We start from the raw sequence: 26,240 nt of genomic DNA on the forward strand, positions 1-26,240 counted from the left end.
CATCCAGCATTCCTTACATAATCCCCCCTCTCCCTCCAACAGAACATTGAAGGCCATGAGATGGTATCCTCAAATGGGGACCATAGCTGAATCAAACAATCTGAGCAACCCAAGATGTCAAAAATCCCATCGGTTTGCATTTATTTCTTTAAAAGAGCTAGTAGTGTGCCTTAAGGAGCTTAGCTCAGACATATACATTAAGCCCAAGTTCGGGGGCAGCTATTTTTCCCTCCTTGGTGAAATTGTCTATGGGGAGGCCTTTAATTTTCTTTAACCAGGCCTTCCTGCACTCTTTTTGGTGGTCTGCTATACATTTTGTTCGGTGAGCTTGATACTCAACAGCTGTAGCTTCCTCATACACTTTCATCTGCTTCACTGTCAGGAGCCTGAACCCACTGTTGATCCGGTAAGGATTTGCAGTGTGTAAAAAGAGAGGACTTTCTCTCCGGGGCCCTGGTTCAATTTTAGTTTGTGCAATCATCATGCGTGTTGATCTGATGGATTCAGATGAGCTCGTTAAGTGGCCAGTCAACTGAGTCCCACCTTCAGATAGGGAAGTGGCTCCACCATGACCAGTGTGAATCTTCTTCTCTTCTGGCAAGCTGCAGCATGACTTGGAGCGTACAATCATGGGAGCAGGAATAAAGGAGTGTACTGCGGGCCCATGCAAAGAGTTCTTCAAGTTGAGCTGCAGTCTTTTGGTTTCAAAAGGTGTGGAAATTCTTTTCATAGCCAGAGAGCCACTGGCAGATTTAATGTGTCTGAACTGGGTGGACTGATCCTTTTTCTCTTGCTTAGGGATTTTAGATGGCACCTTTTTAGGCCGTTCTTGTGCGCGCAGCGGAGGTCCGCAGGCATCCCTGATTTTTGCATTGTGCCTCATATTGGAGCTGACTTGATCTGCCTTGTATGCGTGCTGCAATGTGCTGACAGTCAGGAGGATCTGATCAGGAGACATGGGACAATGCGGGCCCCATTTCTTTATACGCTGTAAAGCGGACTCTGCACTTTCAGCAGGTGAAGATGCCTGGACCGGAGAGTCGTAGCCAGATTCACTGTCTATTTCCAAAACAAACATGAAAAAAAGAAAAAATGATCTGACTATCTATATACATATATATGGAAGTGATTTTACAGGGAGGCTAGAGGTGGTGATAGCCTGTTTGATCCTTGTTGGAGAGATGAAGTCCCCAAAGGGGGCAGATGATAAGCACTAAAGAGACAGTCCTGGACCCTGGATTTTGATGTTTACCCACAGAACAAGCACAGCAGGGGGAGCAGCAGGGCAAGCTTCTCCAATGCTGTCTTGTCTGATGTGTGTCCATCCTAAGGGTAGCAGAGCACCCTGTTTATGGGTTCAGTCACCATTATTCATTCCTTCTTTGACCTGACTGACAACAGTGGTGACAATTCTATGTCAGTTACCTATAGAGTGCCAGTTGCCATATTCTGTAGCTGCTAAAATAACTTATGACAGTGGGTGCACAATTGTTTGTGAGTGCCTTGACACCAGTCCTGGTTTCCTTGAAGTTCTGATTTCTAATGTGAGCAGAATTGGGTCTTATGATGTCGATGCCAGGAAATGGACTAAAAATGCCAAGTCAGTTTCCAGATAAGCCTCTGAACCACAATCAGATGGTAATAACTTTTGACCATTACTTATCTGAACTGGATTACGACTGGAAATCTCAAGGAGAACAAAGCATGGAGCTTCTAATGTCTGAACGTTTTGGAGAGTGTTCTCTGTTGTGTGATGGGCACTTGAAGTGGGCCAGTCACCATCTTTCATCATTCCAAGATTGTATGATTATGCCCGAGGTTAAGAAATGCTAGGGATTTTTAAAATGATAAATATAGAGCACACAGCATTGAGGACTCTGTTCTTGCCAGATATAGGTAAATATGGAGTATTAGCATGTAAGTAATCTACAGGTAGAGATGGACCTGATGCAACCCCCAGATCCAAATACTTTTGAATATTGGGGATCAGATCCTCAGCTAGCATAAACTGGCGTAGTGCTGGTGACTTCAGGGGAGCTGTGCCAGTTTACACTGCTGAAGATCTGGTCCCGAGGGAATTTGACATCCAAATTCTCACGTGGATTCAAATTTTGCAGTTAAATCCCACTTCTGTTTATTAAAAATTATTTTCATGACTTTTCTGCAGTTTTTACTGTGCTGGCTCCAGATCTTTTGCCTCCCGTTCAGGTCTTCCTATTTACGAACACATAATTTGTGCCTGTTTCATATGCTTTAATCTATTGTTAATATTACTTGGTTTTTTTTTTTGCCCTCTCCTTACCCTAACTTTTCTCTCTTACCCTCACTTTTCCATAGTCTAGGTAGTTTACTAACACTTCCACTGCGTCTTTTCTCTGTCCTCAGACTCTTTGGGATTCAAATATAATCTCCAACAGGTTCTGAATTTAAAACTCAGCTGCCAGTATGTAAAATGCCATTCACTTCTCTAATCAACTATATTAGCCAATTAGCCAATCTTCATTGGAATGGGAAGAGTCACTGTAAGGATTCTCTTTATCACAGCTCATTCTTCTGGTGAGAAAAACATTAAGAGCCATATTCTGCTCTCAGCTATAGCCTCCATTGAACACAGAATTTGATCCAGTACATAACATAGGAAATCTGGGGGATATGGGAACATAAACCTGAAGGACTGTATCCAGCTTAGGTCTAATTTAAAAAATAATAATAAAGCCCCAACCAACACTCAGGGGGCTGCCCAGATAAAATTAAAATACACTAATGCAAGCAATACTATAGAGAAGAAAAATTATTTCCATCAGGTCTCCAAGGGCACCTCTGCGATCTCTGGATAATCTCCTTGTCGAATTTCAATGTACAACCACCTTGCTGGCTGGCTCAGCCATGTTGGAACAAAATGTATTTACAGAATGATTTCTTGGGCAAACTAAAATTGGCGTTTAAATACTAACTGAGCATTTCTTCTGAGAACTTGTGTGTGGAACAAAATATGGATTGACTTAGAAATTTAAAAGGAAATCTAAAATGCAGCGATAATTGTTATGGGGAAGAAATGGGCCCAGATACAGAACTTTTCTAGGCTTCACAATTAGTAGTCTTAACATCTGTTCATCTGCCTGACCTAAAGCAACCCCATAACCATAGCAGGCCCCAAAGTGATCAGCTTACCCAGTGCAGACTCCAGATCAAACCTCTCATTTACTGCAGGCCTCTTATCCAGAGCATATTACCTCTTACTTTATAATCTATTTATCTTCATTATTTCTAATGCAACTATCTCCATAGCGTCTAGCCACCAAGACCTCTTACCAGATTCTGACAAACTTGTTAGTGGTGTTGCTGAACAATATGTTTGAACTGAGTCCTCTGAATCACTGCTATAGATCTGTCGTCTCCTAGGAAGAGGGAATCTTTTCTTCTGGTCTGGCTGGATATCAAGGTAACCCATGCTCCTGCGCAAAGTATGACTTGGATGGCGAGCAGGTGCCTTCACAAATTCATAACGGAGACCTGCAAGAGAGAGAACTGGGTTAATCCTGTAGAATTAAGATTTCAAAACGAATTGGCTTTTATCTACCAAGGTTGTTAGTATCTATGTATTTTTTAAGTCTTCTCGCTTTTGGTTACTATTTTGTTGCTGGTTCCAACTTCTAAAGTTAGTGAGTCATGGTTGAAATATCTGAAAAATATCCACACATTTGACAAGATAAAAGCCTCAGAGAAGTTTGGAAGATAATGGTAGCTCCATGCCTCCTTGCTAGACCAGATTCTGATCTGGATTATGCTGGTGTAAATTCATAGATTCTACAATCACTGATTCTGTGGATTTAGGACTGGTAGTAGCAGAGGTTGGAATCTGGTTCATTCGCTCTCTATTGCCTGCCTACTTGCAACGCATGGGTCTTCCGACAGGTGAATAGTTGTGTTGGGTGTGAATGCTACATGACTGTTTTAACAATTCTAAGTAGCAGAGATGGTCCTGTATTTATGACATTAAAACATTTAATGGTCTTGCACTAAAGGACTGCAATAGAATCTAAGCTGCAAATTTCTTCACAATGCTTTTGTTCTAATGAATATTTAAGGATTCAAAAACAGAAGCTTTGCAGTGTCTCAGGCATGTGGTGCTCTGCAATATACAGCACACGCTTAAAGTTGCAGGTTTCAGCATCAAAATTTGGATTCAGTAGCCACCCATAGACTCAAACTGCATTGGAACGTTACAGTTGGAAGAGTGTAAACCTATGTGGATTTGGTCTTCACGGTGGTTGTGAAGTCTGATCACAGATGCTGCTAAAACTTATTCTGTGAGCAAAAATTTTAAAATAAATAATTCACGCACCTACTCGGCAGGTGCTTAAGCATATGCCTAACATTAAGCACATGAGAAATCCCCCTGACTTCAAAGTCACTCACATACTTAAAGTTAGACACTTGAATAGCTTGCTGAATTAGGGCCTCAAGTTTCTATTGTACCGTGCTTCTCACATCTCCTAAAAGGCTTTACAAAATATATAGCACCACTGAAATGCAGCAGCCATCTAGCACACATCACTGAACAATGGTGGGGGTTGGGCAAGGACAGTGGGTATCTGAAAATATTTCCTAACTCATTTTCTACACTGACTAGATTTCAGGCTGATGCTGCCCCTTTAACACAGTGCACTGCAAGAGGTGTATACAGTACTTGGAGGTGCCCCGGAGCCTCTTGATGACCGACGACGAATCATGTATGCCAACATTATCTGGTCCTCATCTGGTTTAACCTCGGGATACTGATACATCTTCCTGTGGCTGGCTCCCTCCCGTTTCATTCGCTGACCGCGAACGTACGGATAGGGCTGCATTCTGACCCTGATTTCTTGGTGCTTTTCCTTATCCTTTGTTACTTCCTCTCGGTCGGTCTGTAGTGTGTAATCCCACTCTACATCCTCAAACTGGAACATCAGCACGCTGCTCAGAGCATTGATCACCATCCTAGGAAGGGCAAAGGAACAGTGCTAAGAAAGGCACATTGTAATAACGGTGTAGCGGCTACCTATTGTGCCAGATTGCTTGTGTGTGCACTACGACAGATACAGCGGGGGGAGGGCATAACTAGAACTGAAGTAGCAATCGCTTCATTGGGGGAAAGAAAATGAGCTGTGTTTCGCTTGTTCCCAGCCATTGTGACCTAACCCCGCACGTTCCAGTTAATGTAACCTGAATGTAAAGAACACTGCTGAGTTCATTCATTGCTACGGAAAGGAAAAATTAGACTAAAATGTTCTGATTGTTAGGCTCTGAAATAGCTCCCAAGGGAAATGGTGGTTGTCCCATTGCTAGGGACCCTTGAAATTGGATGAAAAAACATTGGGAAACAAGTAGGGAACAAACCCTACTCTTGTCCAGAAGGATGGATGTGATGAGACCAAGTAGGCCTTTTCCATCTCTTGCACCTGTGAAAATGCAATAGAACACTGGCAAGTTAAGGGCACAGGTGGGCCTGATCCTGAACCCACCCAAACTCTGAGGAAATTCAAAATGCGATCTCAATCCAACTTTATCGCTTTGGCCTATCTCTGAAATGGGCCTGAACCTAAAACATCAGAAACGTCAAATGTGAACATCCTATGTTTTGGAGAAGTTTGGATTGAAATCTGGACCTCAACACCACATCTGCAGACCACACCTACTTAATAGAATAATGTATTGCAGTGAGCCATAGTCAATAAACCAGCAGAATCGTCTAAAAAAACCCACCCCTGTTTGGGCTGTAAAAAGGACATGATTTCTTGAGCAACAAGATATCTGTCTGACTGGTTCAGAATCTGAATGCTACTGCTATTACCCACCTATTTTCTATGATGCAGAAGGACACCACAGGATCACCTCTGCTATTCGCTCTCATCACCTTCAGGCAGGTCCCAGTCAGGAAGTTAAATATACGTATTTTTCCATCAGCACAGCCACTGATGACTCTGAGGTACAGAAACGCCAGATACAGGACTTCCCTGAAAACAAAACACCTGAGCATAGCACATTCCTTATTCCTACATGAGAAGATTGAAATAACAAGGTTCTTTCTTGGATGGTGAGTGAAGAAGGTCCATCTCTGCCACCACGGTAGATGAGGAAACTAGGCAGGTTGAAAAGAGGTTGATGAGGATGAAAGTCACCCAGCAAATTCCTCCATCATCACTGCTGCCTTCGGAATGGAGAGATGGCCAAAATTATGAAGTCCAGACAATTTATTGGGCATATGCACGATCCAAAAATGAATGAAGCAATCACTTGTACCAACCACTGTAGCGACCAACTGCAGCTTATTAGCTTTGCCAGTAAGCATTTTCAATCACATCTCTTTCTTTATACAACCTTGGAAAGTAAATGCAAACAGTATGGTGATGCAGTGTTATCACAGCACAGTTAAAATGACAAAATGTCATGATTTGCAAAGGGAATGGTTCCCAAAATAAAACTAACTCCTCCATGTTTTATGTACACAGTATCTTTCCTTTGTCTTTTTCTGCCAAAGTATTTAGCTTAACATTCTGTTGAATATATGTTAGAGGTCCCTGAAATGTTAATATATCTGGATCCTATTTAATCTTAAATCATCCCTCCTTCTATGTCAATAGCAAAGGGGTGGGAATGATCTTGTTTTCCTGAACTCCTTGACTCAGAGTGGATTTATTTGCCCCTGGACTGGGATAAGAGCACCTCAATTTTAGTTGGATTGAGTCCTGGACATTAGCCTTAGTCATGGCTTGAGAGCATTTGGATCTCATGCCATCTAAGTCTCTACAATTTACTTCCATAAGGGATCAGTTCTGAATTAGTTTTTCTGCCAAAGAATTGAGTTTTATTTATTCTGTTTTTCACCTGCACTCACTTCATACTAATTATAGGCAGGACTAGTATCGCCACCTATTTTTAAGGTTGTTATAAGACCCAGTTTTCAGTTGCTTATAACTCTGCATAACTGTAATCGGCCTGAAATTGACCATGTTGGGTGTCTGCCTCACACTGAATGTTTTTGGACAGTTTCAGTCAGAATGATTTAGCTGTTTCGATAACAAGGCAAAGGAAAAATATGTCTTTTCCCCATATAGAAAATGATGTGACCTTCTATTGAACAACTCTTGTGTCAGCAAGCTTTGGAGCAGGGACTTGAAATTTGGCAGTATTCGTGCATGTACTAAAATACCGTATCATAATGTATACACACAAGAGGACCAAATGAAGGTTGCACAGGCAACCTTAATTCTAGCCTACCCTAACTTTGGGGTTTTGACTTTGCAACCATAATAATGTTCCTTTAACACAATTTGTGTGTGTGTGTAAACAAGATATATTATCACTCTGGGAGAAATCCTGGCCATATTGGAAGTCAAAGGCAAAACACCCATTCATTTCAGTAGGGCCAGGATTTCATCCCATGTCTTTAGTCCATCAGTGCATTTCCATACATCTGAAGGACCTCCTCATCAGCATGTATAATATCATAAATAATAGTTTTTCTGAATGTCTGGCCTTATTTTGTCATGGGACAACATCTAATGCTGCTATTCCCTTGTGAAGATAAGTGTCACACAAGATATACAGTCCTGGGACTTTAATTCCCTCAGTTCTGCAGGGTATTTCCTACTCTGGAGTCACTGTTCCACTGAATAACAGTCAGCGATCCTTCAGACTTTGAGGATGATTGTCTTCCAATAAAATGATAGCTTGTTATGGCTGGTGGATCTGCTTGTGACTAATCAGACCTATCCACGATTCACAGACCTTGTCTCAGTTGGGGCAGACATTTCCCAATGGAAGGGGAGGATTCAGATTGTTAAGTCAGGCTGCAGCATGTTCTTTCCTTCTTTCCTATTTCTCTGTTTCCTGTTGTCTCTGTTGGATCTCAGAATACTGGCATCCTTGCCACAAAGTCCTTTTCCATTTTGGTCGATTGAGGGCTTGGGTTTCCTATGAGTTTACGTCAATATTGTACTTCTTCACATTGGCTTTGAGAATGTCTTTGAAGTGTTTTTTTTTGCTTGTCCCTTGACAGTTGGCCATGGCTCAGTTGTGTGAACATGATCCGCTTTGGGAGTCTACTTTCTGGTGTTCGAAGAACATGACCAGCCCAACGGAGTTGGTGACAGATAACCATAGCTTCAAAGCTGGAGGTTTTGGCTTGGGACAGAACACTGATATCGGTGTGTTGCGCATCCCACTTGATTCAGAAGATCTTTTGGAGGCACTGTTGATGGTATCTTTCAAGAAACTTGTGGTGTTTACTGTAAATGACCCAGCTTTTGACAATGTACAAGAGAGCAGGAATAACAGTGGCCTGGTACATGAGAAGCTTGGTTTGATTCTTGATCTCTCGATCTTCGAAGACACATTTTCTCAAGCATGTGAAAGCTGCACTAGCGCATTGAAGGCAGTCCTCATCAGTGTCAGCTTTCTGCAACAGATAGCTGCCGAGGTAAAGGAAGTGCTCGACATTCTCCAGGGTCTCTTTATTGCTCTGAATTATGTGTGCAGGATCCTGGTGATTTGGAGCCTGTTGGTGGAGTACTTTAATTTTCTTGGAGTTAAGTGTGAGGTCAAGTTGGTTGTAGGCCTCAGGGAATGTCGATTATTTTTTGAAGATCTTTTTCTGAGTAGGCACACAGGGTACAGTCATCTGCATATTGGAGTTCAATGACTGATTTAATGATAGTCTTTGTCTTGGATCGAAGGAGATAAAGGTTGAAAAGCTTGCCATCCATTATGTATTGGATGTCAATATAATAACGATGAGTAACAGTGAGTTCCTGTAAAACAGAAACCCCTCCCTGCAGGATGGGACATTTTAAAGTGTTAGGATTGTCAATTAACACATTCTATGTAGACATACTCCTAAGCAGGTAACGGAGTTCACTTTATTGAGTCAAAGCTTTAGAAAACATGGACATTTGTTATCTATGGATTCCAACATGTGAATGATACTTACTGTGGGTGCCTGAAAGCCATTAGACATCTCTTATGTTTTCCCACCATGCTCCATCCCAGGACAAATCCATCAGCACTTCCTGTCACTAGATGCCATTGATCAAAGGCCAGGCATTTTACTGGGCCTTGGTGCCCTTCTAAGGTCTAGAACATGAAAGAGCCACATATCACATAGTGTAACATACTATAAGAATTTGGAGCATACACATAGTCCCAATCATTCTCTTATTACAATCACAACACTGCCCTCCTATGTTTTATAGTGGATTCTAGTTTGATCAGGGTTTACAGTATGCCCTTTGGTAATAGTTCACTATTCAGTAGTCACTATGAGTGAAACATGCCAGGCTCACTGTTGGGGACCAGACACTACTGTGGAATGAATCATCCATTGGCCAGAATCACTGTATGTTATTGCAGCTGAGAACTGAAGTGAGAGCTCTCGGGTCTGTTAGGTGAATACTCAACCAGGGAAGACAATATGAAACTTCCCCTAACCAAACCAGCAGGAGCTGTATGTAAACTTGATTCATCTAGAAATGGAATATTTTACATGTGATACACATCTGTACGTGCAATTCCATCAGACGCTTCTCTATCAGTAGAAACTGCTTTTCACCTCTCAAACAACTGGAGATATATTTACTCTGACTATCCACTGGTGTAATTGAAATCAAACTGGCTCTGATCTTTAAATTCCAGTGCAGCTGTCTGGATTTCCCTAATCTTTATAAACTGTTTTTGTTTCTGCCAGAAACAAATTTATCTTAGTTTAACTACATGTCAGCTCCAGCCCTGAAATCTGGCTGTTATCCAAACAATCCCTGTTTGTGAACATTCATCCAAACCAAAGCTCAATCACATAAGTATCTGCAAACAGCAAAAAATTTGACCCGATCAAATGTCAGTTTTTAATTTGGTGAATTGTTTGCCAACAGGTTCTTACACAGTTCAGTCCTCTCTAATTCTGTCAATCATCAGTTAACAGTTTCATATCTTTTTCTTTCTTTTTAAAAAAAAACACCTTTAGTGTAAACAGAAAGCTCTGACTAATTGAGATGAACAGATACCTAAAAGTTGTTATAAGGAGGATGGTGATCAATTGTTCTCCATGTCCATCAAGGGAAGGGCAGAAAGTAATTGGCTTAGTTTGCAGCAAGGGAGATGTAGGTTAGGTAATTAGGGAAAACAAGGCTAATGAAGCAGTAGAACAGGTTACTGGGGAGGTTGTGGCACCCCCATCAATGGAGGATTTTAAGAACAGATTAGAGGAATATCTGTCAGCAATGGTCTAGGTTTACTCAGTGCAGGGGTGGAGTAGATGATTTCTTGAGGTCCCTTCCAGCCCTACATTTCTATGATTCTGTGATTTTGAAAAGCATTTCCAGAGCACGCTTTGCTTAGTAAGGAACTTACCTTGATCAACATGCACGTATCAACATGCCACACTTTCACCAACCCTTTTTCGCAACCGCTCACAATATGGGTGTTGTTGATTTTAGCTGTCCAAATGGCATCTTTGTGTTTTAAAGTTTTGATGCATCTCCCGGTGTTTAAGTCCCACACTGTTAGGAGGGGGACGGAGAAATGTAAATAATATCCACATTTATTTGTCTGTATTACTCTGTAAAATCTGAATAAAAATGATTATTTGAGTCACAGTTGCACCTCGTGGCCCCAGCTGACTTTGAAGCCCTCTTGTGCTAGGTGCTGCACAGAGACAAACCCTGCCCTGATGCGTTTACAATCTAAATAGAAAGAGACACGGAGTATCATTATAATCCCTATTTTACAGGTGAGAACTTGAGATCACCACAGGAAGTCTGTGGCAGAGCTGAGGACTGAATCCAGGTCTCCCAAGTCCTAGTCCATGGCCATAGCCACACAACCATTCATATTGCATAAAACCAGCCTAATGGGAGTTACATACACAGCCACTGCTTGCAAAGCAAACTAAGCTCCACTGTGAGAGTTTGAAATTCACCCCCTGGTTGTCAGGATCACCCACTGTCTGTGTGGTAAATCTACATGTTGGGCCACTTTCACTGCTGGTCTAAAACAATTCCAACCCTCTGCCCGTTTGCTGTTACCGTTGGGATTTGGAATGTGTCTGGCAGTGGCCCCCCATCAAAGCCTGGGGGCTATTTCAGAGATTGCTTGCTCACCTTTGACCATGCAGTCTTTTGCTCCTGACACCAGCTTGGTTTTGTACAAGTCCAGGCAGGTGATGGTCCCTGTGTGACCGTTAAAGATCTTCACACAAGCCCCAGTGAATATATTCCAGCATCTGCAGAGTAAGGGCCAAAAGGGGAGAATCCTATGATTAGTTAATTAATGACTCATTCATTATTATTGCCATCTAATGGGCCTAGTTCTCTTCACACACACACTGGTGTAAATCAGAGTAATTCCAATGAGGTCAATGAAGTGACAGTAGGCTACGTCCAATGTAAAGGCTGTGGGATCAGGCCCTAGTATTTAGATACCTGATCTTATATTTTGTTCTGGTGGTGTCAGGGCTGTCATGGACACGCACATCTGGATTGCTTCTCTGGCTACCCAGTGATGACTACCTCTGGTCTCCAGATGTAACAATGTTCCGACAGCCCTATTTCCTACTAGCTGCTGCCAAGACGACTTACAGCGACTTCACTGAGAAAACCTAAGCACATGGATACAGCAAATACCATCCCCTGCTGAATCAGGTGGGAGACAAAGACTCCGTCTCTGTGTAGACTCCTTCCCTTCCTGTTAGACTGATGTGGCTTTTACAAGCCCTGCCATCATCATCCCAGAGCTGGAGAACCTGACTTGTTTTCCCACTCATCAACATAACGCAGGGCTATTATGGCAGCAGCTCATTAGAATCCTAGGAATTAGTGACGGAGAAGACATAATAAGGCTCCCCCTTCCCCAACTTTAATGAGCACATGAATCCTCTTCACAGCTAGCTGCCTCTGCACTTTCTTCCAAGCGCTCTGGAAGGTGGTCAGATACCATCATGATGAGCTGGTGTAAAAATGATGGAAAGATAAACAAGCCTCCCACACCTCAGGGGTGAAATCCTGGCCCTATTGAACTGAATGGGGGTTTTGACGTCGACTTCAACAGGGCCAGGGTTTCACCCCAGATGCTAATCTGAAACATATCTCAGGGTCTCTGGTTTAGAAATATCACAGCACTAGGTTTCCCTGGTGTATTTTGCTAGTTCTCCTTCCAGGGCTGGATGAAACTGGAAAGCATAGAGAGAAAATGTCCTGCATGAGCAAGGAAGTACACTTGGATATCTAGGGTGTGTTTTTCTTCTCCCGTTCTTACAGTCAGAAAATGGGGGGAGGGGAGAATTCCGGAAAAAAATTCCCAATCTTGGGTTTAGTTTTGGGTTTTAGGCTTAAAATTTCATTTCAATAGATAATTTCAAACGGGATCCCCTGAGCATCATCCATCGACCCTAAGATCAGCACAGCTCACCTGATGCTGAGATCAAAGCTGGCACTCAGAACAAACCCTTTCTTCTCGTTGAGAAACACTGCCTTGATGCTCCCCGCATGGCCACCGATCACAGGCGGCACTTCCTTCAGCTCCAACACGTCAAGGAACCTGACTTTCCGGTCAATCGAGCCAATGGCGAGCAAGTTCCCACCACTGTAGTGGATTACCCTGTGTGGGTCTGACCTGGGTGAGCAAGCAGAGATTGAGAAGAGTATCTGCCAAAGATGCAGCATTACAGAGCTAGGCAGGGAAGTGTTTTCGCCTGTAATTTACAGGCATCTCTATTATGCTCAGTGCTGCAGTATCTCAGCTCCATAGACAGAACCGATGGGCCATGCTGGAAAGGTACGTGGAACCTCCTCAAGACACCAGCAGGAAGGTGGCTGAGACCCGAAGTTTCTGCTGATGTTTGTGTGTAGAGAATAAATCAGAGAATTGAAAGAGATGTGACCCATTGGGGACTGCTAATCTCATTATTTCTGAAGTGGATTCACTATAATGCTTTTATAACAGGGCATGTTTGATGGTCTGGGTTCCCTTGACATGGTTTTTTAAATACCAATCCTTGCCACAATAAGGTATGGAAATATACATATTTCATGTTTTGCACATATCCATGTACACACATCCTGAGACACACACCCTGTGATACACCCTTACACACGCACATAGCAGAGACACAGTCTCTCACACACATACACAAAGATGCACATAGGCTGATACAGGTCCCCTCCATCACACACATGCACAAACTGACTTGCACACACACTGAGATGGAGCCCCATACAACACACAGGCTCATATGTGTACAAACACATTGGGGAGTCTTCTCCATTAGCTCACATGGCAGGGGCATGAGGGATTTGGGCAGAAGATTCTAGGGTCTAATCCTGCTTTGTAAATGTAACAAGATGCAGAATTTGCTGCTTAGGGACTTGATTTTGCTACCTGTGGTCATATGGGGTGGTACCTTACTATAGAAATAGTTCCACTGATTCCACTGAAACTAATTCTGGGGGACGGAATGAGTAAGAAGGGCAGAATCTAACCCTATAATTTGGACACAAATCATAAGTTACACCTTCTGTAAATAATATGAACCTTATTTTTCATGCAGGGAATTCTACACTCGTTCCATCAAAGCTTTTAATAAATAACAGCAACAGCTATCCTTAGAACAATAAATATACATAGGAAACGATAGCCTTGTCCACACTTACACACTAATAATACTCAGCACTTACTGGGCCTGATTCTCCCCTGGCTTGTACCTCATGTCTTCATTTTCACTAGTGCAAAGTGGGTGTAAAGCATTATCATTCTAATCTGGGGGCATTTCACAGCCCTGCTGCACAGGTAAGAATGACAACAGAGTGCAGTGGAGTTGTAGCCGTGTCGTGGACTTTAAGGCCAGAAGGGACCATCATGATCATGGACATTGCAGGCCACATAGCCTCACCCATTCACTCTTGTAATAAACCCCTAACCTCTGAGTTACTGAAATCCTGAAATCATGATTTAAAGATTTCAAGTAACTAAATACATCATTTACACTAGTTTAAATCTGCAAGTGACCCATGCCCCATACTGCAGAGAAAGACGAACATCCCCCTCTCCCCTCCGCCCCCACCAGTCTCTGCTAATCTGAAGGAAAATTCCTTCCTGACCCCAAATATGGCACTCAGTTAGACCCTGAGCATGTGGGCAAGACCCACCAGGCAGACACTTGGGAAAGAATTCACTGCAGTAACTCAGAGCCCTCCCCATCTAGTGTCCCGTCACCAGCCACTGGAGATATTTGCGGCTAACAATCACAGATTGGCCACATCCTGTCAGTCCCAGGATATTAGAGAGACAAGCTTGTCTCTTTCACTAGCAGAAGTTGGTCCAGTACAAGATATCACCTCATCCACCTTGTTTCTCTAACAGAGAGTGCAAGGCAGGCAAGAATTAGGCCCAGTGTCTTCAAAGCATTTCACAGACATTCACTAATTACGCGTGCCATGCCATACCCCTAGTTTACTGACAGGGAAACTGAAGTGACTCACTTCAGAAGAAGCTGCATCAGAGCCGGAAAGAGAATGCAGGAGTTCCTGGCTCCCACTCAGGCAATGCTCTTTCAAAGCCTAGCTAGTTTTGAAACCTGATTTCGCTCTGGGATTCCTGTGCAGCTACCTGAAAGCGTTTTCAGAGCCAGCTTAGAGTGTCCCGGGAACGCTCCCTGAACACAGCCTGATGGCAGAGGCACGCTCAAGACTTTTAGCAGGATTTGGACATAGTTCTGCAACACATTTGTAGCTCCCTTGACAAATAGTGTCGTGTGGATGCAAACTGTGCTATCCACTGGTGCAGACAGGATGTAAGGGGAGGCAGGGGCACCTGTGGGAATCCCTGGGTGACGTCATCGGCCTTGTGAAGCCACCCTTTGGCCCTATAGGTTTATAAAGAGCTTTGAGATCCCCAGAGTTGGAGAGGGGCTGCCAGTGCCAAGTGTTGTGACTGAAGCAGGGTGTGCGGCATGTACATACTGGTCTGTAAGGACACGAACATTGTAGGAGCCGCAGAAGATGTTTCTCTCCTCCAGCTGGACAGTTTCAGTCAGCTGGCCGTGATAAGCCCCCTGTAGGTTGTTCTCCTCCTGGGGACAGAGAGAAAGGAAATAGGAATAAACAACTCTGTTGAGAAGAGCCTGCCTATTGCACTTGCTCCTCAGCTACACTAAAGGGCCTTAAAGGTGAGGGGGGACTGACCCACAGAGAACATGCCCTGTGCAGGACCCTCCCCACCCAACATAGAGGGCATGTTGGGGGCAGGCCAGGGCTGCTCCTTAAAGTACACTGCAATAGGGCTATTCTCAGAACGTCTTTGTATCAGGAGTCAGAAAAGGTAACGGGGGGTTTAGATTTGAATCTGACTAACCAGGAGGAACTGGTTGAGAATCTCAAGGGGAAAGGCCCGACTTAGTGAAATTGATCAAGAAATGACAGAAATCATGATTATAAGGAAAGGAAAGAGTGAGAACAGCAGAATAAAGACAATTAACTTAAAAAGAAAAAAAGCAGACTTCAACAAACAAGTAATTGGTAGAGATGGTCCCATGGGAAAGAAATCTAAGGAAAATGAGTTCAGGAGACCTGGCACTTTCTAAAAGAGACAAACTTAACAGCACGACAGTAATCTCTCCCAGTGCAGAGGAAAAACAGGAAGAATAACAAGAGACGAATATGGCTCCATATAGACCTGAAAACCAAAAAGGAGTCATATAAAAAGTAAAAACTAGGACAAAGTATAAAAGAATAGCACAAGCATGTATGGGCAAAATCAGAAAGGCTAAGGAACAACATGAATTACAACTAGTAAGAGAAATAAAAGGCAATAGAAGAGATTCCGTAAATGCATTACAACTAAGAGAAGAATGAAAGAAGGAGTAGGTTCACTATGAGGAAAGAGAGCAAATAATGAATGAAACAGAGAAGGCTGACATGTTGAACGCCTTTTTTGCTTCAGTCTTCACTAAAAAGGTTAATTGTGACCACATGCTTAACACAATATTAACAAGGGGGGAGGAAAACGGAGAGAATAGGGAAAGAAGAGGGTAAAGAATTATTTAGATAAGTTAAATGTATTCAAGTCAATAGGGCCTGATGAATTTCCCCTAGAATTCTTAAGGAACTAGCTGAAGCAATCTCTGAACCATTAGCGATTATCTATGAGAATTCATGGAAGATGGGTGAGGTCCCAGAGGACTGGAGAAGGGCAAACGTAGTGCCTATATTTAAAAAGTGGAGGAAACGAAGAGACAGGGAATTATAGACCAGCAGACACCCTAACTTTGATACCAGGAAAGATATTAGAACAAATTGTTAAACAATAAATTTGTAAGCATCTAGAGAACAAGGTGCTAAGTAATAGACAACACAGATTTGTCAAGAACAAATCACCCCAAAACAATCTGATTTCCTTCTTTGACAGGGTGACAGGCCTAGTGGATGGGGAGAAGCATAGAAGAGTATAATAGTTTGACTTTAGTAAGGCTTTTGACACAGTTCCACATGACATTTTCATAAGCAAACTCGGGAAATGTGGGGTTGATGAAATTGCTGTAATGTGGGTGCACGACAGGTTGAAAACTGTTCTCAAAGAGTAGTTATCAGTGGTTCACTGTCAAACTGGGAGGACATATCAAGAGGAGTCTTTCAGGGGTTGTCTTGGATTTGCTACTGTTCAATATTGTCATTAATGACTTGAATGACAGAATATAGAGTCAACATAAAATTTGTGGATGAAACCAACCTGAGAGGGGATTCATGCACTTTGGAGGACAGAATTAGAATTCAAAACGATCTTGATAAATTGGTCTGAAACCAACAAGGTGAAAATCAATAAAGACAAGTGCAAAATATTACACTTCGGAAGGAAAAATCAAATGCACAACTATAAGATGATAACAGTCTTCAAATATGTTAAGGGCTGTTATAGAGAAGAAGATGATCAGTTGTTCTCCATGTTCATTGAATGTAGGACAAGAAGTAATGGGCTTATCAGCAAGGGAGATTTAGGTTAGAGATTAGGAAAATCTTTCTAGCTATAAGGAAGTTAAGCTCTGGAATAGGCTCCCAACAGAGACTGTGTAATCCCCATCTCTGGATTTTTTAAATAAAATGTTAGACAAATAGCTGTCAGGGGTGGACTCAGTTTATTAAGTCCTGTCTCTGCACCAGGGAATGGACTTGATGACCTCTCGAGGTCCCTTCCTTGCTATGGTTTCTATGAATCAGGGAATAACTGACTAGGCAGTGATGGTGCAAAAAAAGATCTGGGGGTTATAGTGAATCACAACTGAATGAGTCAAAAGTTTGATGCTGTTTTGAAAAAGGCAAATATTCGAGGATGTATTAATAGGAATGTCATATATGCAAGTCATGGGAGGTAATTGTTCTGTTCTATTCGACACTGGTGAGGCCTCAGCTAGAGTACTGTGTCCAGTCGTGGGAGACACACTTTAAGAAAGATATCGAGAGATGGTAGAGAGACCAGAGGAGAGTGAGAAGAATGATAAAAGATCTAGAAAATTTGACCTATGAGGAAAAGCTGAAAGAACTGAGCATATGTCGTCCAGAGAAGAACAGATTGAGAGGAGACCCTATCACAGCCTTCATATATGTAAAAGGTTGTAATAAAGAAGACAGTGATCAATTGTTCTCCATGTCCACCAAGGGCAGGAAAAGAAGTGATCGTCTTAGTTTGCAGCAAGGGAGATTTAGGTTAGATGTTATGAAAATGTTCTAACTATCAAGATCATTAAGCACTGAAACAGGTTGTCAGGGGAGGTTGACAGGAATCCCTGTCATTGGAAGTTTTTAAGAATGGGTTAGACAAAAATCTGTCAGGGATGGTCTGGATATACTTAATCCTGCTTCAGTGTGGGGGGATGTACTAGATGACCTCTCAAGGTCCCTTCCAGCCCTACTTTTCTATGATTCTGCTTCGCAAAGAACATAAGGGGCCATGGGAAGCAGAATATAAATGGAAACCATGTAGGCCTTTTGGATATACCTGCAACATACCTTCCCTCTGCGTTTCCATCTGCGGCCTCTTGCTGCAATGATGTCCCCGTCTTTAGTTATCCTTGGAATTACAACGTTGGTCATTTTAGCATAGCTGGGAATTACTCCCCTTGGACATGACCCCTGGAATAAATATCAAAGGACATTGGTGCCATTACCAAATGTACAGCAAGAGAGGGAATAAAAAGCAGGAGTTATTTTCTTCAGTTCAGATCTACATACATTTCCGTGGGCTCTCGTAGGGTTGTACATGAAGGCTGAGCTGCACACATTGATTTGTTATTGTAGAGTTGCTCCTCAGAGCTGGTGCTCACACACTGGTTTGTTATTGTAGGGTTGTGCCTAGATCTGCTGTGCACGTGTTTATTTACAGGTTTTCAGGAGATGTAAATGGGATAGAAAGCAAGACGCACACCCTGACTTTTCACCGAGATGTTTTTACTTCGGCCTGAGAGTGATGCCTTTATCACCAGGAGCTGTGACTAGTGATCAAGGTCATTTTTTCAAAACCAGTTATGAAATTTCACTGCTGAATAATGACCAACACGTCTTTATTTGAGAGCCCTTGTCTCACAGCCCTGCCTCCTAGCAGACGTTTTCTATTTAAAGGTTCAGCTCTCCAGAAAGAGAACTGTAGATACATACTGCACGATATGCAGGGACATGACCTTACCAGAGTGGAGGAAGCATTGCAAAACAGCTGAATTGTTTGAAACACAAATATTCATGACTCGATCTGACATGAATTATCACCATGTGGGGTGAGAATTGGCATTTTTTGTGCATGGGATACAACCACAGTATGAAGTGTCCGATGAAGGTACCAGAGTGAGTTGTGAAGAGGGAGCTGAATCTGACTGGATGTATTAACTACAGCTGGTTGAAACTTTTCTATCAAACATTTTTAACCATTTTGGCCATTTTTTTTTTTTTCATTTTTTTTCCTGTAAAATTTTTCATTATTTTCTAAATGGTTTTTTCCATTCATTTCCCCTCCTTTCTCTCCCTTCATCTTTGCTGCTCCCTCTTTTTTCCCTATTTTCCTATTCACCATAGGAAATTGGAAAGAAGTTGGAGAGAAATTGGAAAAAAGCCATAACCAAGATTTTTATGGGAAATGAACCATAGTTTTTTAAAACTCTCCATAAAAAGCATTTGATGTTTTTCAACCAGGAGCCTGGTGCCTTTCATGGAGATGTGTTAGAGCTGCGAAGCTTGAATCCAAATCTGGTCCCAGAACTTCCCCAGGGTCAGATCTGGGATTTTGGTTTGGGTCTACCAGTTCTTTTTTAACCAAAAGTGGGTGACGATTGACAGAGCAGCTGGGCTATAGGAAAGTAACTAACAAGTCTGAGAAGATTTCAAGGGGCTTGTGTTGAGATATTTACCCCACACCAGCCCTAACGGGTTAAGGTGACTCAGACCTTCCCAGTTGCACATGAGGGGAGGCTCAGGGACTTACAAACACTAATTGCAGATGAAGCCCTGCTGGGGTGAGGAGCGGGGATAGGCTTATAAAGGGAGGAACTTTGTAATCACAGGAGGCTGCAGTGGGAGAGTCTGCACTCTCTGGGAGTAGAGAGGTGAGGAGGAGAAAACACAAGAGGGAGGATAAGCCCTGGGATCCTAGACCTGTAAGAATAGTCAACCTCAGAGGAGTTGCAGGGGAAAGAAAGTCAAAACCCAGAGGAACCTCAGCAAGGAAGGGGATTGTATAGATCTTGGCTGCGAGTTACAGGGTCCCTGGGCTGGAACACAGTGTAGAGGGTGGGTCTAGGTTCCCTTACTGGTCTCTAGGAAGTGGACTTAGGAAGGGGAACTGTTGGATGTGCCAGCTGGATGGCTGGTCCACTGAGACTTTGATACCATAGTGACCTAGCTGGAAGGCTGAGTCGTGAAGAGGTAGCACTGTGAATTATGGGAAGAGAAACTACCATAGAATGTCCAGGGCAGAGGGGCGCCATGTGGGAAGAAAGCTGCTATGCCGTGCCTAGCCAGCAGGAGGTGCTCTTGCAGTGAATGACCACCATTACAGAGCCAGTTACAGTAACAAAACTAATGTCACCTCACACAAAGGACAACTGCTATTGCAGCTTGGGAAGATGTTTGCTGGAGACTAAGAAAGCACTAGCCAGTCACTGATCACATAACCCCATATAGAATGCAGCTCGGGGCCAACCTATATTCCATGCATCCACTGTGCTTACTTGGTGCCAGGGTTGAGCCCAGGCACCTCTAGACTTGGCAGTTCACAGGCCCGGCACATCTGAGCTTGCTGCATCAGTTATGAATGTAAAAAAATTGCTTGAGCCCCAGCACCTCTTTCATTACAAACTAAGCCCTGGTCCTACGCCATCCTGAAGGTCTATTGACAATGGCTTGCAGGCTGACGTCAACTCCCCACAGTGGTTCCCAGCCTTTTTGAGTGAAAACCCCACTAGTTAACACTAGGTAAAACACATGCCCCCCTTCCCCCTAACCCGCCCCCTCCCTGGCCATAAACACCTATAACCCCTATAAACACGTATAATAGTAATAATAATAACAGCACTAAATTACATCAATAATCATTAATAAATGACTCTTACCTGAGTAAGAAGCTAAGCCTTCCCTGGTGCAGCTGCCACCGCATACCCCATGTGGCCCTGCCTTTTCCTGTCCGTCATGGACAGAGGGTAATGAAGGCGGTGGGGGCTGGCTGGGGCTGTTCCAGGCACCTGTCAGCACGGGGCTGCTCCACTCCAGCTGGGAACCTGGCCAGCATGGGACTGCAGAGGCTAAATGACCTCAATATTACTGAAGCCTGGCAGCCCCCCTGTAATCTTTGGCAACCCCCCAAGGGGGCTGCGCACCCCAGGTAGGGAACCATTGCCCTAGAGAATAAATTGGTCAGCAGACTAGGAGACTCACAGCTGTTCTGTCCTGGGGAGGACCAAGGTGAAAATGACTATCATCAGCTGCCAAGCAGAGGGCTGAGACTGAGAGAGGAGAGGAGAGGATTCAGGGGAAGTGTGTCTTGCATCACAGAACACCATCTTCTCCAGATTGTTAGGCAGTGGCTCTGAACTCTGCCGTTCTGTCCTTCTAGACTGGGAGGATAGCGGCCCATAACACTCAAGGCCCTGGTGGTGGAAGTGTGTGTGTTGTGTAGCTCAGTAGCATATTCCTGAACCCAAGTACGAGGGGCTGCCTGCCTGTCTGGTTTCTGCTCTTATTCCCTCTGATCAGTGCAGATGATGTGAGGTTTATCACAGCCAGGACACACTGAGTGATTCTTTGTTCTTGAAATTCATGCGTATATCTTCAGTTTCCACCTCCTTTCTTCAGGGATCAAACAAACCCTAAATCTCAAAGTACGTCTCACCCCAAGCTGCCATGTTCAGACAAAATTTGGAGTCAAACCCATAAAGGTGCATAGGGCTCCCAACAAACCGGCTATCGGTGCAGAGCACCGATCCATAGCTCTATCATCTTGGGCTCGCCTGATACTTACCCTAGGTTTGCTGCATGTGTAAGAGAACTTTTCATCAAGCCTAGCTTGAGTGTCAGTGTGAAGGGAGGGGGTTTCCATGCCATTCTCCCTCACACAACATGCGCCATGGAGTATAATCCTAAAGGTTGACCCTTCCTGGGATTTGCCTCTACTCTCAACTTAAGCTCTGTGGCAGAACTGCAGTTACAAATGAAAGCCCTTAGCCCAAGTGTATGTTTTTTACAGCTTTCCCGTTTAGGACCTCCTATACATGCCGCTAGCTTTCTCTTGCCACACAGAGGCTCTCCGCACTTTTATGTTTCTGAGTGGACCTAATTAGACCCACCTGGTCTGGGTTGCCTCAGTGAGTCAGCAGAACAGCTCTGCATCCCCTTACAGAGCCCAAACATCCAGCACATGGCCACGTTCTCATCTGTGACCAAATCTTTGGTATCAATCTTGCTTATAAGCCCCTGTTCACGAGTAGAAGACTCTCAAAGGAGCAGTAAGGCTTTTCCGCTTCTGAAGGTGCGATGATGGCTCAACCTAGCCTGGCTCTGGGGAATGAGAGAGGGAGGAATACAGCAAGATGAAACTGGAGGAACAGTCCCATGGCTCGGCATGTTGGACCCTCCGATCTAATGGCTAGGGGTGTGCGGGGCAAAGGGGCTGTACCGTGAGCGCCGTGGTGGCAGAATGGGAGGCAAAAGCCAAGGCACAGTACCTGCAAGAACACAATCTCTTCCTGGATTAGTCTGTGTGACAGATGTTCCTGTTTGACTTGTTTGGCCAGGAAAGCCCAGTGCTGGCTCACAGAAGTGCACCTGTTCAGGCTCTTTGCATCCAGAAGCCCTGAAAAAATTACAAGAACAAGCTGGTGAATCCCAAGCCAGGCTCAGATCACATTTGTGCGCCCCTGGGGCAGCTGTGCGTGGGAAGGAAGAAGAGCCATACCCAGGATGTACTTGGACAGGTGGGTCGGCAAGCAGCGGATGAAGTCCTTGTACTTGTTGACTCTGGAGGCTGACTGGAAAGATGCAGGGACAACGGGGAGGGCTGGGTCGACTGAAGACGCAGTGGACATCTCATCATCCACTGACCCAGTTCTCTCATAATAGAGGCGCGCCATGTCTCTGGGCCAGAAGCACGGTATCTGCTCTTGGACACCTATGCCTGAGGTAGCAAAATCAACAGCATGTCAAGGGCTCCGAGGAGCACTGAGTCTTGGGGTTTATTCTCAATACCAGTTAATAGCTACCAAACCTCCTCACCCTAATTTCTCATTAACCCCTAACTCCAAGGGATGTGATGAGCACTCTGAGTTCTGTAGTAGGTGAGGGTACCTCGTGAAGGACAACCACCCCTTCCACTCTCAGGCTTTGAAGTGTCTTAGATAACACCCCACATTAACCCCCCCACTGCTTTTTCTATAGTACCTATTTCACTATACTGGCTGTTTCCTTCCAATGAGATTCCACTTTCCAGGGCTGTGGAAGAAGTCAGGAAAGATTGAGATGTGGGTCGCAATGGCATCTGGGAGCTGGATTTCATGTGTTCCTGTGGCTTGACGCTGCTTTGGGTCTCACTGAAGGACACGGTGATTTTTAATTCATCATCCTCTGAAAGAATTTTGCAAACACAGGAGCAATCAAATCAAACAGAGCTAAATTACGGGGTCGGAGAGGTAGAGATGGAGGACCTGTTAGGTTAATTGCTCCATTCTCCTTGGCTTGTGTAGGATTGTTTCTTCAGGGTTTTGTCTAGGGTGATTTTAATGACTTGACCATTTATGTCTCCACCATTTCCCTTGGAAGTCTTTTGCACAGGAGACTTCATGTTAGGAAATTATTTCATCCCATTATTGCTAGTTGTACTCCATCCCAGACCATCCTATACAATTCCTCTCTTCTCTTGGTATTCATATCTTATAGACAGTTACCATGTTCCCACACATATATACCCCATCCAGTTCCTACAGGCTGGCTGTGTGAGGGAGTCCTGGTTGCTTGGAGGTAAGGCTGGGTCAGGACTCCTGCCAGAACTGAACACCATCTGGCTCTGTCTGCCCATGGCCAGAGCTGCCCCTCTCTTCCTTCAGCTTGTGCTCTGCTACTGCCCATCTCTGATCACTCCCTGTGCTTGGGAGACAGGAAGGATCAGGAAGAGGAAGGTTCTTTACCCTCAGGATTTTAAGTGTTAACCAGAAGGTTTGTGCTATAAATACAGCTATGAATAATAGCTACATCAATTGTGCTTCACGCTTCAGCAGTTACGCCTTGCGTTGCTGGCCCAGTGATTTCATCATCTAAGGTGACAGGCATGCCTAAGGGAGGTTAGTCAGATCTCAAGCTGGGAGGGGGGGCTCATCACGGCAGGGGGACAGGAAGGAGTCCCACCCTGACCCTTATGTACCGCACCTCACAATTGGCCAGGTGCATTATGGGTCTCATTCCTTCTCCCTCTGAAGCATCAGTATTGCCCACTCCTAGCTGCAAGACTCCACATTTGAAGGTCGTGAACCAGATACATGAGTGTTATTTCTACCCACTAACTCTGAGCTGATATAACAAATCCTGTGCTGGGCGTGAGTGTGCCGGAGAAATACAGGCTTTTGGTATTGGGACAAGAAAATAAATTCACAGTAAAATGGCAACAATCCAAGCTCCGCAGAGTCTCTGGTGGTCTCCCTGGATGCAGGTGCATATATTCCCAAGTGGCCTGGTACCTCCCTCCGTCCCTGCCTTTCACATGATGAAAAGAACCACCCTGTGCAAACAACAGCTTGTTTCCTGGAGAGGAAAGATCACACACAAGTCCAAGGGCTGAGCTGTCATTCACTTAATAGCCTGGAGAAATGCACAGAGAGTAACTGCTGCACTCCCACTTCCCCCGCAGATGTGACATGTCAAGGTGGGTATTTGGGGCCGGATCCAAAACCCACTGAAGCCAATGGGACTCTTTTCAGGACTTCACTGGGCTTTGGCTTGCATCCTGAGAGTACGTCTACACGGCAAAACCAGACCTGTGGAAACGAGTCTCAGAGCATGGGTCAAATGACTTGGGCTTGTGTTGCAGGGCTAAAGATAGCAGTGTAGACATCCCTCAGAGCTCAGAAACCCAATGAGTGGGGAGAGTCTCAAAGCCTGGGATCCTGCCCTAGTGGGAACATCTACACTGCTGGTTTTAGCCCCATAGCATGAGCCCGAGTATGTTGACCGAGGCTCTGAGACTTGCTGCCACAGGGTGTTTTTTTGTGTGGCTGTGTAGATGTACCCTAAGTCTCTTCACAACCAAATTGTAATAATTGCAAAAAGCAATGATATGCCAGGGAAAGAGACATCTCCCCGTGATGCAGGGCATGGAGAATAGGGACGCAAAGGGAGGGATTCAGACAGAGAGAGGAATCCTGGAAGACCCCATTGTCCTCCAGTCCCAAATAAAGTGATAATAAATGAAAGTAATGGTCCTTTCAGTATGACTAATGTGAACTAGAAAAGGAGACAGAAGGGAAACCATCCCGACCCCAGTAGAACTCAAGAGTAGATCTGATTTCATCGGATGTAGCAAAGTTTGCTGCTAGAGTTCCTGTTCTATCTAAATTAAAGCTCATGGACCAGATCCTTAGCTGGTGTGAATCTGGGGAGTTCCACTGGAGCTAACGGAGCTGCACCAATTTACCCCAGGTGAGGGAGCATCTGGCCAAGTATTTGTGGATATAGAGCATTATTGTTATGGTTCCCGTATCCTTTACTTTCTTCCCTCTTACTTATGCTTGTTGAAAAATAAAATAAACCCCTATTTGAAAATCTGTCCTATGGTCATTATGTTGCCATAGTTGTATGTAACTCTAGTCAGAGCGTCGGTACCCATAGGTGCTACTTATAGCTGGTTTTAAATAACAGGTAAGTGAATAGCAGCTTTGAGCCAAGCTTTGCCACCACTACTCAGAGCGAGTTAGTTCCGTACTCTGCAAGTTGCCTCCGTGACTTCAGTGGATCAGATCCTCAGCTGGTGTAAAGTGGCAGACAATGGAACTACACTGAGCTACTCCTGATGAGGATCTGGCCCGACCCGGCTTTTTGAACAGTAAGGCACCACTCAGGGGTAGGGAATCAGAATCTGGTCATTTGATTTTCTCCTGGGTTGATCTCGAAAACCAGGGATAAATCTCTCCTGCCACCCAGCACGTCACTCTGTTTACCTGCTTCTCCTTTTGAGCTGGCAGTCTGCTCTCTGACCAGGAGGACTCTGACTAGGTTAGCAGCCATAAAGAGTAATTTGGTGTTACACATCTGAAGCAAGAGCAGAGTGTAGTTTGCTTTCGTCCAGTAGGAGCTGTATTTGAACCACCTCCAGGTCTCCAGCATGGCTTGCTCTAGCATTTCTGCATTCAAAGTCCGGTCAGAAGTTGACATGCTCAGGTCTTCTTTGAGGCTGGGGGTGTTTCGGGACCTGGTGAAAGTGAAATCCTTCCCATCGGAGGTCTGCAGGACTTTCTCAGCATAGTTTAGCAAATCCAGGCTGTTGAACCGCTTCACGATCCCCACCAGGAACTTCCTTTGGGAGACGTTGCTGGCCCGCAGGAACCACTCTTTGGTGGAGAAGATCTTCCAAGCCAAGACACACGTCTCACAGATCTGGCAAACGGGCACTAGATCTGTCGTCTTCTCACACCTCAGATCAGGAGCAGAGTCCAGCCTGTATTCCAGCCTCTCCAGGTCCTTCCAGGCGTCTTTCAT

At 44.3% G+C, this 26,240-nt stretch overlaps 1 protein-coding gene across 1 annotated transcript; it reads right to left on the reverse strand.

The window, feature by feature from the left end:
• Nucleotides 1-132: 132 nt before the first annotated feature.
• Nucleotides 133-26,240, reverse strand: FBXW10B (F-box and WD repeat domain containing 10B). The gene is made up of 14 exons (XM_067547864.1): nucleotides 25,703-26,240; nucleotides 22,938-23,120; nucleotides 22,456-22,674; nucleotides 22,226-22,353; nucleotides 18,030-18,152; nucleotides 14,991-15,100; nucleotides 12,442-12,645; nucleotides 11,136-11,257; nucleotides 10,387-10,535; nucleotides 8,972-9,114; nucleotides 5,838-5,996; nucleotides 4,691-4,980; nucleotides 3,313-3,513; nucleotides 133-1,059 (listed from the first exon to the last, which is right to left on the reverse strand). The coding sequence occupies exons 1-14, from the start codon at nucleotides 26,238-26,240 to the stop codon at nucleotides 185-187; spliced, it is 3,444 nt and encodes a 1,147-aa protein (XP_067403965.1). The 3' UTR covers nucleotides 133-184.

This window comes from Emydura macquarii, unplaced genomic scaffold (assembly GCF_026122565.2).
Source record: "Emydura macquarii macquarii isolate MOO-44397 ecotype Brisbane River unplaced genomic scaffold, CSIRO-AGI_Emac_v2 contig_1230, whole genome shotgun sequence".
NCBI classification, from domain to species: domain Eukaryota; kingdom Metazoa; phylum Chordata; order Testudines; family Chelidae; genus Emydura; species Emydura macquarii.